The sequence below is a fragment of the Podarcis filfolensis genome (genome assembly GCF_964270895.1).
Source record: "Podarcis filfolensis genome assembly, chromosome: Z".
Classification (NCBI taxonomy): Eukaryota; Metazoa; Chordata; class Lepidosauria; order Squamata; family Lacertidae; genus Podarcis; species Podarcis filfolensis.
Genome location: NC_139617.1, coordinates 34,303,627 through 34,318,078, shown reverse-complemented (window position 1 = coordinate 34,318,078; position 14,452 = coordinate 34,303,627). Strand labels below are relative to the sequence as shown.

General features: G+C 47.5%; 2 protein-coding genes across 2 annotated transcripts in view; one reads left to right on the top strand and one right to left on the bottom strand.

Moving 5' to 3' along the window:
- Positions 1-24: 24 nt before the first annotated feature.
- Positions 25-3,385, top strand: ENDOG (endonuclease G). The gene is made up of 3 exons (XM_083596539.1): positions 25-891; positions 1,768-1,877; positions 2,099-3,385. The coding sequence occupies exons 1-3, from the start codon at positions 358-360 to the stop codon at positions 2,409-2,411; spliced, it is 957 nt and encodes a 318-aa protein (XP_083452665.1). The 5' UTR covers positions 25-357; the 3' UTR covers positions 2,412-3,385.
- A 3,503-nt stretch (positions 3,386-6,888) lies between these two features.
- LOC310754716 (kynurenine--oxoglutarate transaminase 3-like) overlaps positions 6,889-14,452 on the bottom strand; it is a 35,030-nt gene continuing 27,466 nt past the window's right edge. The window contains exons 19-28 of the mRNA XM_083596804.1: positions 14,043-14,159; positions 13,543-13,702; positions 12,831-12,920; positions 12,394-12,443; positions 10,793-10,923; positions 9,803-9,875; positions 9,406-9,504; positions 8,226-8,328; positions 7,986-8,133; positions 6,889-7,621 (exon numbers count right to left, since the gene is read on the bottom strand). Of these exons, the coding sequence (XP_083452930.1) occupies positions 7,547-7,621; positions 7,986-8,133; positions 8,226-8,328; positions 9,406-9,504; positions 9,803-9,875; positions 10,793-10,923; positions 12,394-12,443; positions 12,831-12,920; positions 13,543-13,702; positions 14,043-14,159 (1,046 nt within the window). The 3' untranslated portion in view covers positions 6,889-7,546. The remainder of the gene's footprint in view (positions 7,622-7,985; positions 8,134-8,225; positions 8,329-9,405; positions 9,505-9,802; positions 9,876-10,792; positions 10,924-12,393; positions 12,444-12,830; positions 12,921-13,542; positions 13,703-14,042; positions 14,160-14,452) is intronic.

The window sequence follows — 14,452 nt, the reverse complement described above, 5'->3', positions numbered from 1 at the left end:
GACCCTGTAGCGGGTCTAGTGACCCCCACCAGTCGCAAGACCAACGCGGTATAGCCCGTCTTAGCCTCCTGTTCGAAAACATTGCCCCTTTAAGAAGTCGGCACGACCGACGAAGGCGGGGCTACAGTGTATCTCTTTGCTCCTCCTCGAACGTTCTGTCCCACTCGCACCTTCCCTGACCTTCTGCTGATCGAACGTTTCGTTCCATTCACACTTTTTTCTCATTTTCGGCGTTCCGCTGATCGGACGTTCCATCCCCATTCACACTCTCCCACCCGCAGACCCGGGAGTCCTCGTGTCTATAGCAGCCGCTTGCAAGTTGCCGCTGGGTCGCTTCCGCCAAGCAGAGCGGATGAAATGAGGCGCTTCTGCAGCGGTAGCCGGTGGCTGGTGCCGGCGGCCTCCCTGGCTCTCGGGTTGGGCTTGGGCGCCGGCTTGTCCAAGAGAGGGAGGCAGCCGAGCCAGCCGGGAGCGGAGGCGGAGGGGCTCCTCTCACGGCTGCCCGTCGTGCCGGTGGTTGCCGCCGCCACCACAACTTCAGATTTGGCTGCCCGAGGCGGCGTTGGCGACTCGGGGGATCTGGCCAAGTACGGCTTGCCGGGGCTGTCCCTGCTGCGGACCCGGGAGTCCTACGTGCTGTGCTACGACCCGCGGGCTCGTAGCGCCCTCTGGGTGGTGGAGCAGCTAAACGCGGCCACGCTGAGCGGCTCCTCGGACCGCGCTGCCTGCGACTTCCGTTCCGACGACTCGATTCACGAGTACCACCGCGCCACCAACGCGGATTACCGGGGCAGCGGCTTTGACCGGGGACATCTGGCGGCCGCCGCCAACCACCGCTGGAGCCAGAAGGCCATGGGGGACACGTTCTACTTGAGCAACGTCGCCCCCCAGGTAAGGGAGAGTGTATTGGATTGGCTTGCCTGAAGGCAGCGAGCGAGCTATGTTCCCCAGTCGCTCAAGTCCCTCTGTTAATGGTTGGACGGCTGGTCTTGTCCCCCCCCCCCCAGCTGTGGCAATTGCACTCTGCATAGCCTCAGAGGCACTTCTTAATTTGATATCGAGGAAATAAAGAGAATGCCTGTCCATGAGACTAAAGGCAGACCTACATTTGGCGGGCCCTGAAGCTTTAATTGTTATGGGGGCCCCTTTGCAAGAAGCAGTTATGTCTGGGTAGGCATTGTTAGTTTCTTCAATGGGATTGTTCCATGACAATCACCAGTTGTGTTTTTGATTTTTACTACATCTCAGATTTTGATTAAAATTGCTGAACTGAATTATCTCACATCTAAGTCACAGGAGTGAATATAAATTTCCTATGCCTTACAGTTTTTGAGTTGTGTGACTCAAATTAGGTCTACTAGACCTAAATTTTTTTTAAGCAATGTGAACTAAAGTCACTTCTGGGTCACCTCTGTGATTAGGTGCCCCACAGAGGCTTTTAAAAGGTGAGCATAGAGTTAAACATAGCACCACACACATATAGGCTGCTATGGAGTCAGGTCAGTGAGGTCCACCTAGTTCAGTGCTGTCTACTCTGACTGGCAGCAGCTTCTTTGGGGCTTCAAGCAAGGGGCACTCCCAGCCTTTCCCAGGATTGAACCTGGGACCTTCTGCATGCCAGGCACGTGTTCTAACCAATGACCAACAGTCCCCCCCCCCCGCTTGCCAACTTGTGGTTCTGCAACATTTGGACCACACCTAGCCTTTTAACTGCTTCATTATCATCCTCACTTCAGCTACTGAACACATTATTTATTTTGCTTCTAGAATCCTCACCTGAATCAGAATGCCTGGAATAACCTGGAGAAATACTGCAGGAGCTTAACTAAATACAACAAGAATGTTTATGTCTGTACAGGACCACTTTTTCTACCCAGGTAATTAAGAAAAACCAAAAAAACTTACAGACTTTCCCCTCTGGTTTACTCTGCCAACAGCCTCCACCCCGCAATCACAGTTATTATTTTATGCAATAATAAAATATCGATTTTGTTAAATAAAAATCACAATATTGTTTCACATTTTTGTAAAAGGGGTGCTGGAATTCCCCCACATCATGGCTTCTAATCCCACCCCCACCCCCAATTTCCCCATACAGGATGGAGGCAGATGGGAAGATGTACGTGAAATACCAGGTGATTGGGAAGAGCCACGTGGCCGTCCCCACACACTTCTTCAAGGTGCTCATCTTGGAGAAGTCAAGTGGGGAGATTGAGTTGCGCTCCTACATCATGCCAAACAGCCCCGTCGATGACAAGATCCCTCTGGAGAATTTCCTGGTCCCCATCGAGAGCATCGAGCGAGCCTCTGGCCTCCTCTTTGTCCCCAACATCCTCAAGAGGACTAGCAAGTTGAAAGCAATCTCTGCTGGAAGCAACTTGAAAGCAATCACAGCTGGAAGCACCACCTAAGGAGGTGATTCCTGAGACCTTGCAAATAGACACTTGCCAGGCGGTAAGATCTGCCCGAGTAGTCAAAAGCTATCTCAGCTCCAACAAGCAACTCTCTCTTTCTTAGCATTCTCAAGGAACAGTACCTGCTTCTCTCTAAAGACAAGAGGCAGTGATGGCCACCAACTTGGATTGCTTTCCTCTGCATGTGCTGTAAAGGGAAACTAGGGGCAGATGGGGCTTGTCAACCTGGGAAGGGAGCCCATCTAGGAGAAGGAATCTCTGCTGCCTTGTGGGATGTCCTCAAGAGAAGAAAATGCTAAGGAGTAAACCCTATACAAATCCAGAGTTCACCTCCTTCTGGCAACTCCTGCAGCCAAGCTGGTACCAAACATATTGCTCTGCTTTCCTTTGGACCACACCAGCGAGGCCGAGATGGGGGTCTTGCCATCTGGGCAGCCCAGGACCTCCATACACACAGCCCAGACATGCCCTCCAAGGAGGTCACTTCGGCGCTGCTTAAGCAACACAAACAATGTGGGAGGCAGCAATTATGAGTTACTGGTCTCTGCAGCCACAGCTGGCACTGTGAGTCTCCAGTAGTATGACTTCACCCCTGAAGGTGCCATCCATTGTATTTTGAGAAAGATGGGAGGCCAATAACAAGTCTTCCTAAAAACCACTTGAGCTAAAAGCCACTTCTGCAGTTTCCCCTCCTGCTTACTTTCTCACCGGAAGCTCCCCCACTCTCCAAGATGGTGTCAGCAAGGGCACAGGGCCTTATTGGTTGTGGCTTCTCAGCTGTGGAATGTTCCTCCCCAGTGAGGTCTGCCTGGCACCATCATTAACATTATTTTGGCGTCAGGTGAAAACTTCTCTCTCCTAGACATTTGCAGGCTTAGGATTGTTTTGTTGAAGGTACATTTTTTGCTGCTGTTTTATAGGATGTATTTGTTCTGATTTTGCTTTACGCTATTAAAAATTATGCAAGTTCACTTGGAGGCTCATGTGATAAGTGACTAATACACTGAAATAGTATGATCATCATCATCATAGGAAATAGTTATCAGAAAAATATATCAATGAGGGCTTGTTTCCAATGCTAGTCCTACTCTGAGTGGACCCATTTAAAACAATGGGCATGACTTAGATCCATTAATTTCAGTGGGTCTGTGGTGGGTGATCTTAGTTGGATACAACCCAGTATTTAGCAGGAAAGAACACTGATTTTCTGTCTGTCTGTAACAACCAGGCAAGTCTAAGAGCTGCCTGAACCACTGTCACTGTTCAACACCTATTATTGGGGAGGTGGCAGTCATCCACACCTATTCTTCTCCCCACTGCAGGGGTTGTGCAGAGGGAAGCTGCAGGTTCTTGAATATTAGGAGGTGGCTCTGTTAAACTGCCAACTACCAAATTTATTGATTAGTGAGATAGGTTTTCCCCCCGCCTGAATCTTGAGGAAAAGCTATGTGAGTTGAAATTTTGTGTAAATGTGTGCGCACGCACAGTTTGCAACAGTGGTTCCCAAACTTTGTTTGGGCCAGCGCCCCACCCTCTGCTTCCATTAACTCATCCCCGGTGCCCCCTTGCCTATAAAAAGCGAACCGTTTGCACAACCCAATAAGGAAGATAATAGCACAACAAAACAGTAAATTCCTCATACCTTAAGAGCATCATACTGGCATTTGTAGCAAGGGTGTAGTTATGTACGCAGGTTCTGGAAGCAGGTTGTAATGGAGATTAGCATTAATGTTGGCACACAGGTCACATTGGATGCTAAGCCATAGCTGTTTTTGATGCTGCCAAGGCTGACCTTATTTGTCAACAAATAATTCTGTATCTGTTGGTTGCCACTCATCTCATGATCTCATCTAGTTATCTAGTAGGAGGACACATACTGTTTATTCTATGGATGTATGGTTTTAAAAAGTCACTGCCATTTCTGAAAACTGACTCATTAAATACACGTCGCCAGGGGTGATGCAGACGCCTCCGACTTTGCTTCTGCTTGGGGGGCCATTTGTGATTTATATAACCAAATCTAAACTAATAGTTGGCACATTCCCACTAAATAGGAATTGGTTTTGCAAAATTAATGAATATTCAGTATGTTTGCTAGAAATATGAAGCTTACATTCAGCTATGGAATATATCTTATATCATTCTTTATTTCCAAGCTTTCTGTGATTATTAGTTTATTATCTCGTAATTTGATTCTTCCTTTTTTCATGGCAGTTTTTAACTGCAGGTAGGGTGAATCTACATAATCAGCAGCCCTTTGCAACTTTTTTTATCTATTAGGGCTGCTTGCTTTTAAGGAAAGAGCTGCTGCTGCTGTGATACTTTGTATGTATAAAATCACAGAATTGTAGAGTTGGAAGGGCCCCCCAAGGGTCATCTAGTCCAACCCCCTGAAATGCAGGAACCTCAACTAAATCACGCATGACGAATGGCCATCCAACCTCTGCTTAAAAACCTACACGGAAAGGGAGTCCACCTCCTTCCGAGGGTGTCCATTGCACTGTCAAACAGCATTTACTGTCAGAAAGTTATTGCTCATGGTTAGTTTTAATCTCCTTTACTGTAACTTGAATCCATTGGTTCAAGTCCTATCCTCCAGGGCTGGAGAAAACAAGGTTGCTTCATCCTCCATGTGACAGCCCTTGAGATATTTGAAGATGGCTATCATGTCTCCTCTCAGTCTCTTCTTTTCTTAGCATACCCACCTCCTTCAACTGTAATAATAATAATAATAATAATAATTTATACCCCGCCCATCTGCCTGGGTTTCCCCAGCCACTCTGGGCGGCTCCCAACCGAATATTAAAAACAATACAGCATCAGACATTAAAAACTTCCCTAAACAGGGCTCCCTTCAGTTTTTTAAAAGTAAGATATTTGTTTATTTCCTTGACATATGATGGAAGGGCGTTCCACAGGGTGGGCGCCACTACCAAGAAGACCCTCTGCCTGGTTCCCTGTAACCTCACTTCTCGCAGTGAGGGAACTGCCAGAAGGCCTTCGGCGCTGGATCTCAGTGTCCGGGCTGGACAATGGGGGTGGAGACGCTCCTTCAGGTATACAGGGCTGAGGCCGTTTAGGACTTTAAAGGTCAGCACCAAAACTTTGAATTGTGCTCGGAAACAGTACTGGGAGCCAATGAAGATCTTTCAGGACCGGTGTTATATGGACTCGGCGGCCACTCCCAGTCACCAGTCCAGCTGCTGCATTCTGGATTAATTGCAGTTTCCGAGTCACCTTCAAAGGTAGCCTCACATAGAGCACATTGCAGTAGTTCCTCATAAGGCTTATTTCCAGACCGTTGATCATCTTGGTCACCCTCCTCTGCACACTTTCCAGCTTGTCAGTATCCTTCTTATATTGTGACACCCAGAACTGGACACAGTAGTTATTCTAGGTGTGGTCTGACCAAGGCCAGTACTATGGCTTTCCTTGATCTGGACACTAGACTTCTGTTGCTGCAGCCTAGAGTAGCATTCACTTTTTTTGCTGCTGCATCACACTGTTGACTCATGTTCAGCTTGTGGTCTAATAAGACCCTAGATCCTTTTCACATATACTACTGGCAAGCCAGGTGTATGTGATCATTTATATGTATATATTTTGCTTCTATTACCCCCCCCAAAAAAAAAACCCTGCACAAAACTGAATTAAAACCATTTAATTTAATTCAACAAAATTGATGGAACTTGATCCAGTGATACCAGCTATTTAACATCTGATAGTCCTTTTCACTCTGCTAAGTAATCCCACTGCCCCCCCCCCATCAGTGGGCAGTATTGCCCACTTTGGAAACCACTGGTTTCCATTGGAAACCACTGGCCATTTAATTATCAAGATACTCCTGGAATTTCACATTAGGTCATATACTTGATACGTTTCTTCTTAAACTGTAGGTTGCTTGGGGTGGGGGGCGGAGATCAGATTCCTAGCAGTCTGAATTGTGTGGATAAAGTTGTTGCTCCTGTGTTAAACATGAAAGTGGTTGCATTTGATCCTCCAATCAACTGCCACATTAGGACTTCACTGTTTCCCAAAAGTTCAAAGCAGATGCCTCCTTCTGAGAAGTGGCAGCTGAGATAGACAGGCCAGTCTCAAAGTCCTTCCCCCTTTCCCCCTCTGTTTGTGTCTGGCTGCTCTCCAACCCATGGGTAGGCAAACTAAGGCCCGGGGGCTGGATCTGGCCCAATCATCTTCTCAATCTGACCTGCAGATGGTCCAGGAATCACCGTGTTTTTACATGAGTAGAATGTGTGCTTTTATTTAAAATGCATCTCTGGGTTATTTGTGGGGCATAGGAATTCGTTCATTCCCCTCCACCCCCAAAAAATATCGTCCAGCCCCCCACAAGGTCTGAGGGACAGTGGACTGGCCCCCTGCTGAAAAAGTTTGCTGACCCCTGCTCCAACCAGTGGAAGCAGGGAGGTGAGTTTCCTGACCTCCCAACAGAGAAAGAAGATGGTCCTACATCACATTTTGGTGTTAAGTTGGCTGGGAGAGGTGATGATGAATTTATTATTTCAGTCACAGACCAGTTCCAGCCCACATACAATATCAAAGAAGTCATAAAACATGATAGGGATACATTTGAATTTGCAATTAGGTATAACAGGGACAATACAGATATAGCAACAGTTTAAAAATATATAAATTAAAACTTAGCCACTAACATATAACCTAAAATTATGATTTAAGGCCTTAATCATTATGATAGCACAGCTTGTTCCCTAAGTTTTATGGCCATCACACAGAATTAACATGATCTCAGGATCCTTGTCCTCTACCAGGGATTTTAGACATTGAAGTTTGGATTCATTTGGAGATTTTTGCATAGCAGGGGTAATAAATACTGAGCGTATATCCCTGTAGAAACGACAGCGTAACAAGGCATGAGAGACAGTTTCTACCTCCATCAAGCCGCAGGGGCAGACTCATTCCACGTATGGTTTACCCTCGAATCTGCCTTGCAATAAGGCAGATGGCAGCACGTTGAATCTAGCGAGGGTAAATGACCATCTGTATTTAGGTATTTGTAATTTTGATAAATAATTTGCTGGGGCAAATCCTGGGCTGGGAGAGGCAAAGATTGATGATGGTCTGCCCATGTTGGATGCTTGAGTTTCTGCTTCTGTTCAGAGGCTGCTACCTTTCTTCACTGCTTCTTCGATCCGAGGTCTCAGCGCCGACAGAGAGATGAGAATTGCTTCCTAGAAAGGGAAGCCCAAAAAGAAATTTATGGCCACTGTGAGAACAGGATGCTGGACATAGATGGGCTGTTGGCCTAACCCAGCAGATTCTTCTTTTGTATGGGTGCAGGAGGCCACCATAAGGAACAAAGAAAGTGCCTGGCTGTCGGATTGGGCACCTATCAGCATCCTCTTCTCTCAGAGGCCAGCTAGATGCTCCAATGAGAAGCCTGAAAGCAGGACCTGAGCACAGCAGCAGCAACAACTCTTCGCCCCTTGTGATTTCCAGCATATTGCCTCTAACAATGGAGGGAGAACATAGTCACTGTGGCTAGTAACCATGAGCCTCCAAGAACATCCTTTTTTTAAAAAAAAAAAAACTCACCTCGGTCCTGATGGTGCGGCTGCCCTGCCCCGGACAGGTGTTCAAATAAAAGTCAAACAAGGTGCTTGGATCTGTGACCTCCAGGTTCAGATCCATGTCCACGCTTGCCTCCAGGCCTTGCAATCCTCCGAAAACTATCAAAGCATGTCTGGGAGACAGAAGAAATGGTGAAGCAGGTTTGCGAGATGTAGAGAGATGATTCTAGTCCCCATAAAACCTGGTAGGATTGTAAAGGTGTACCTGAAAGAAGGCAGAGTTGCCTGGTCCACAGAGGCCCCTCGCTCAGAGGTTCCAATGGAGAGATCATAGCCTTCTTTATACGGGGACTCAGCAAACACAGCACCTGACCAGCAGAAGAAAAATGTCAAGCAATGAACTTAAGCCATGGACGGGGAAAACCTGCGGTTCTCCAAATTATTTTTATTAAATTTACAAGCTGCTTAATGCCACTTAAATTTATAAACCACTTAATGACTTCTAAGCAACTTAAGCCTAAGATCAGGGGTCCCCAAACTAAGGCCTGTGGGCTAGATAAGGCCCGAGGGACTCGTTTATCTGGCCTGCAGCGACCCCCGCCGCCCGCTCTTACCGGTGCTGTGCTGTATGGCTGCCCACTTTCAGGTCGGAGGAGCACTGGAAATAGCTTGTGCACATATGCAAGTGTTATTTGTGCATCCACAAGCATTATTTCCGGTGCACATCTGGGTCAGAGGAGGCCCATGAACATGCGCACAAGCTATTTCTGGTGCTCCTCTGACCCGGAAGTGCGCAGGGAATAGCGTGTGCGCACACGTATGGGCACGCGCTTCCCAGGATTCTGGCCTGCCGCGCGATCGGTGCTGAAGACACTGGCCTGAGTCACGGTAAGTTTGCTGACCCCTGCCTAAGATCATACATTTCCCAAAAGAATGCAGGGAACAGTAGTCTACTTTACTTCATAAAATTTATACACCACTTAATTGTAAATTACAAAAAAATCTCAATGCGGTTTACAAAAAGGATGATAAAAGGAAATCAGCAATAAGAACAGCAATAATTCCAGGCTTTCAGAAAAACAAAATATCAACAGACATAAACAGATTAAAACTCCCACTAACTTTCTAAGCATCTGGGTACACTTGTCTAACTAAAAATGTTTTTAGCAGGCACTGAAAAGAATGTAATGGTGGTGCACGCCTGATTTCAATAGGCAGGCAGTTCCAAAGGGTAGGTGCTTCCCCACTAAAAGATCATTTTTTTACAGCTGCAGAGCAGGTATAATGTGGGGCCTGTAACAGTGCCTGTTCTAATCAAAGCTGTTGAGTGGGCATAAGGAGGTAAAGCAATCTTAAGTATATAAAGCCAGTTGTTAAAGGCTTTATATACTTAATCATAACAGTTTGTTATGGAGTCTTTTTAAAAAGTAGGCATGTACACTTACTCAGACAGGATGCCAAGCGGACGCTGTAGCCCCAGTAGAGCCCAGAAGCAGTTCGGGGCTGGTGTGATGAAACGACCACCCCCTTCTGTGTTTTGCTCTCTAGGGAAGAAAGTGGGGAGTTAACAAGGCTGGCTGGCCCACAAGAACCCAGGTTTTTGTGGAGCTGCAAATGGGCAGTCTGCCTCCCAGCTGCACGGGAAAAGGAGAGGGTTGCTTACAAATTATGAAGTTTTTCCGCACAACTCTTGAAATCATGAAGCTCAGAGAAATGTTATGAAAGGGAGATTCTGCCCCCCACATCCTTGTCTGGGACAAATTTGAACAACCTGAGTGCAGTGGTAGATGTGGGGCTAGCCCATTCAGCATTTGGGCCAAGGTATGGGGTCAATTACGTTACCTGGATTTTGCTGTGGGTTGAGACGCACTGTAACACGAAGGCCTGCCTCCAGCTGCTTATCAATCTGTACCTCCTGTAGGAAGAGAACATTGGCTTGGGATGTGGCGGATCTCAGGCCTGCCGAATGCACAGCCAGGCAAGGGTGCAATATAAGCTATAGGGGTCAGGTAAGGTGACAACGGGATGCGGGTGGTGCTGTGGTCTAAACCACAGAGCCTAGGGCTTGCCGATCAGAAGGTCGGTGGTTCGAATCCCCGTGACGGGCTGAGCTCCCGTTACTTGGTTCCTGCTCCTGCCAACCTAGCAGTTAGAAAGCACATCAAAGTGCAAGTAGATAAATAGGTACCACTCCGGTGGGAAGGTAAACAGTGTTTCCGTGTGCTGCTCTGGTTCGCCAGAAGCGGCTTTGTCATGTTGGCCACATGACCCGGAAGCTGTACACCAGCTCCCTTGGCCAATAAAGCGAGATGAGCACCGCAACCCCAGAGTCGGCCATGACTGGACCTAATGGTCAGGGGTCCCTTTACCTTTAAGGTGACAACACAGTGTAGTGGTTAGGGTGTTGGACTAGGACCTGGTAGACCAGGGCTCAAAATCCCACCGGGCCATTAAGTGCACTGGGTGACCTTGGGTGGGTCACTGCCCCACCTCACAGGGCTGTTGGGGGATTAAATGAGGAGAACCATAATCTCCTTGGAGAAAAAGGTGGGATATAAATGCACCAAAAAAATAAATATGGGTAGCTAGAGTTTCACATCTATTGCTCTGTCCCCTTTTTGGTCTTTGGCCACATCCCTCACTGGCATGTGGTCCCCAGGCAGTTATCCTTGATGGAATGCAGCTCTAGGGTCTCTCCCTGATCCACAGGGACATCCTGCTTGCCTCTGCGGAACTCACTTGCTCCATCAAGGATAGAGATTGGTTAAGGATCATGGAGGGGTAAAAGTAGGACCCCTTTAAGGTATAGCAGCAGGACAGGTGAGGGTTTACCTTTTGCATTCCACAGTTCACAAAGGATCCCCGGCTGGGCTTGGTGGGCCGTGACAAAACCACTCCTTCCCGATACTCCGATTCCTCACTTATCCGCACGTGGTGGGGGCTGTCTAAGGGGTTTAAGAGCCCTGAAACAACATGTCCAAGGTGAGTAATATGGAGTCACCCCTCCCCCTCCCCCTCCAATGCAAAACAAACTAACACTGCTTTTCACATGTGCCAGAGTACATGTGCACATGTGTGCTGTCCCTACCCACAAAAAAGCAACAACCCAAGACAGGACTAATTAATTACTCCTGAGGTTCAGCCCACATTGTTCACCTTCTGGCAACCACTTGAGACCAAACAATTCCTCTAAGTCTTTCGGGGGGGGGGGTGTGCTGATATAGTCAGCTACTAATTTATTACAGGGAACCAATCAATTTAGTGTAAAGTTTATGTGCTCTTATTTTATTTTTTGAGGGACCTTATTGAGTGTATAATATTTGTTTATCTGACTGTGACCTGACTTAAGACCGTTCGGCTGGAAAATGTCATTGAACTCTGATAATGCCTTTTCATTAGGAGGAATGAGTGTGTGGGGACGATGTGTGGTTTTTGACATTGTGACGTTAACACTGGCTAAACACTGAGATATACCAATATATAATGGTGTCGCTATGTAGAGGTGAGACACAGAAACGCCCACACACACAGAGAGAGAAGGGGGAAAGTAAGGAAGGAGGATTAAATGACAGGGCAAGGTTTTTTATTATTATTATTATTACTATTATTATTATTATTATTATCAACAACTCAGAAGTAAATAACCCCCGTTTATTTTTCCATGGGACTAGCAGTGGCTTCCAAGCGAGCCCTGGCTCGGGGCAGCAGCCTTTCAAAAGTCAGGCTTGGGCAGCAACATGGGGGAGGGGGAGCTTTTAGGAGGGGGAGCATAGAGGGCTTCCTGATCTCGCGAGTGCCCTGGCAACCCTCAGGTGTGTGGAGGCAGCTCTGCCAGCAGAGAGAGTCCAAAGTAGGAGAAAGGTGGGGGAAAGGGGCTGCCAGCAAGAAGCCTGGAGCTGCTTTGTCAGGCGTCTCGCTCAACCACCTACCAGCTTGGGTCTGCACTTAAAACAAGAAGCTCATGGTGTCTACATTACTGAGGAAACTTCCCAGGTAGGCTTCTTCATTCAGCGCCTGCTCTTGTGGTTCACTGCCCCCTATAAGAAGCAGTGGAGAGCTGGGGAGGCAGAGCAACAGGGGCAGCAGGAAGCATGAGCGAAACGGTGACTGGCTTCGTGGGTTTTCCCACAGCATGATTTTTTTCACATAGTGCATGCACACATTGTGATTCGAGATATATGGCCACGTCAAATATCATGAAACTGTTTTGGAAACTGGTTTTGGATGATGTATTGATACATACATCGTGTGTGTGTGTGTGTGTGTGTGTGTGTGTGTGTGTGTGTGTGCAGAAATGAGCCTACTATACAGAAGGTAAAATTTGCATTAGTTGTTCTGCCTGCTTTTGCCTCCAGCTCTGTCTACCACTGGAATACGGGCCCCAGAATGTTGCCCGGAAGGGAATGTGGCCCTCCCATTGCTCTAGGCCTTACCTGCAAACTGGAGGTCCTGGTGTTTGGGAAAAAAAGATTTCCTAAGGTATCTGTCCAACAGAGGAGAAGAAATGCTTTTAGAAGGGCAAATGAGAAGAAGCAGCTTCCAATATTCAGCTGCGATAATGGTCAAATTATCCCGTGATGATAAAACAAAACACAGCAGCCAACAGAAAAATCAAGCCAGCTAGACCTAAGGCCCCCCAAGCAGAAGTGGAGTGCACTGTGAGATATACATGGGGCGGAGGATCAAAATCTCCCCTTCATCCCATGAAGGACCTGCTGAGAGACATACAAGCCTGTCTAATCCCTGGAGCATTATTGTTCTCTCTCTCCCTCCACCAGCAAATTCCAGTCCTCGACAATAAATATCGAGGAAGCGTCGGTAGCGTAAAACCATTAAAGGCGCTTTCCCATGTTTTTGCAGAATGACTTACTGGGGACATTCCAGGTACTGCAGAATCCGGGCCAGCTGCACACAGGCCTGACCTCTCTTCTTGATCCCTTCAAATTCACCTTCCACCGTCCTGAAAAGATTGAGGTGTGTGTGTGGGGGAAACAGTACAATCTTTGGAATTAAATTTTAAAAAGTTAAACCCTGTTGCCTTTCTATGGGCCACTCAGTAATAATGATAATGATAATAATGATAATAATTTATACCCCACCCATCTGGCTGGGTTTCCCCAGCCACTCTGGGCGGCTTCCAACAGAACACTAAAATACAATAACCTATTAAACATTAAAAGCTTCCCTAAACAGGGCTGCCTTCAGATGTCTTAGAAGTCTGGTAGTTATTTTTCTCTTTGACATCTGGTGGGAGGGCGTTCCACAGGGCGGGTGCCACTACCGAGAAGGCCCTCTGCCGGGTTCTCTGTAACTTGGCTTCTCGCAGCAAGGGAACTGCCAGAAGGCCCTCGGCCCTGGACCTCAGTGTCCGGGCAGAACGATGGAGGTGGAGATGCTCCTTCAGGTACTCAGACGCTGCTGCAGTGTGTCTTATTATAAGAGAGCATCTGCTGTCTTTGTGGTAACAGGTCCCTACTTTCATTCCCCACTGGCATTTCCAGGTAGGGCTGGGAAGGAATCCCTGCATGGAAATGATGCCAGCTACCTAGGGGGAAAGCCTCATGAGCAAGCAGAATTCTTACTTTGAATCCTCCCCTTGCTCATCAAACACCACAATCTCGTCCACGCAGAAGATGACGCAGGCCCTGGCGATCTGCCCGGCAAGGTAAGTCCGCAACTCTGCCGACTGGGCATTGCTGAGAATGGAGCCCGGAAGGGCAACGCTGACTGTGTAGTTGCGTCCTAGGAAATAAGGAAGTTACTGTTTAGGAGAAGCAGCGCACAGTAAGCATTCCTAGATTTCACGAGGAGGGTTTTTGTTTTATTACCCATCGTACTCAGCTCAGTGGTTAGAGCATCAGCTTTGCATGCAGAAAGTCCCAGGTTACTTCCCTCCTCCATAGCAGCCTGAACCAATCCCGTGCCCCCTCTAGATGCTTTGGAGTACCATCAGTCGTGCTGGCTGGGGCTGATGGGAGTAGTTGTCCAAAACATCTGGAGGTGACTCCAGATTGCCGAAGGCTGTTCCGTAGCGCATTCCAGGCAAAGTCCAGTTTCATTCCCATTCGTGGTTATCCGTTACCTTTATCTTCAATGGGCTTTGCCTCCTCTTTCTGTTTCTCTGCCGCTTCCTGCATCATCTTCTTATCCAGTTTCCTCAACAGCTTCAGCTCCTTCCATTTCTTCTTCTCCTCCTTCTCTGAAAGAGAGATGAGAACACAGAATAGACAATAAGTGAAATCCCTGAGAGTTAGCATTGGGGTTAAAACAGTTCCAACACAGAAGGCCCTGGACTAAGGTGTACTGGGAATAATCAAGCAAGGACTGTGCAGTGCTTTTCTCCCAGGACTCTCAGGCTTGGAATACTGCTGGTGTGCCAAGCTAACCCAAAATGAGACATTCACTTGGAAGGCAGCGGGGAAAGCAGAAACACAAACTTGTTTTTCTTTGTGTGCAGTTTGACAAAAATGTTGTGTTGCCAGGGGGTGGGGG

Bases quoted from the DNA above. Each gene is read 5' to 3' on its own strand.
- ENDOG (XM_083596539.1), top strand. From the start codon at position 358: ATGAGGCGCTTCTGCAGCGGTAGCCGGTGGCTGGTGCCGGCGGCCTCC. The intron at 892-1,767 runs GTAAGGGAGAGT...TTTTGCTTCTAG, and splicing joins TGAGCAACGTCGCCCCCCAG to AATCCTCACCTGAATCAGAA. The intron at 1,878-2,098 runs GTAATTAAGAAA...TTCCCCATACAG, and splicing joins GGACCACTTTTTCTACCCAG to GATGGAGGCAGATGGGAAGA.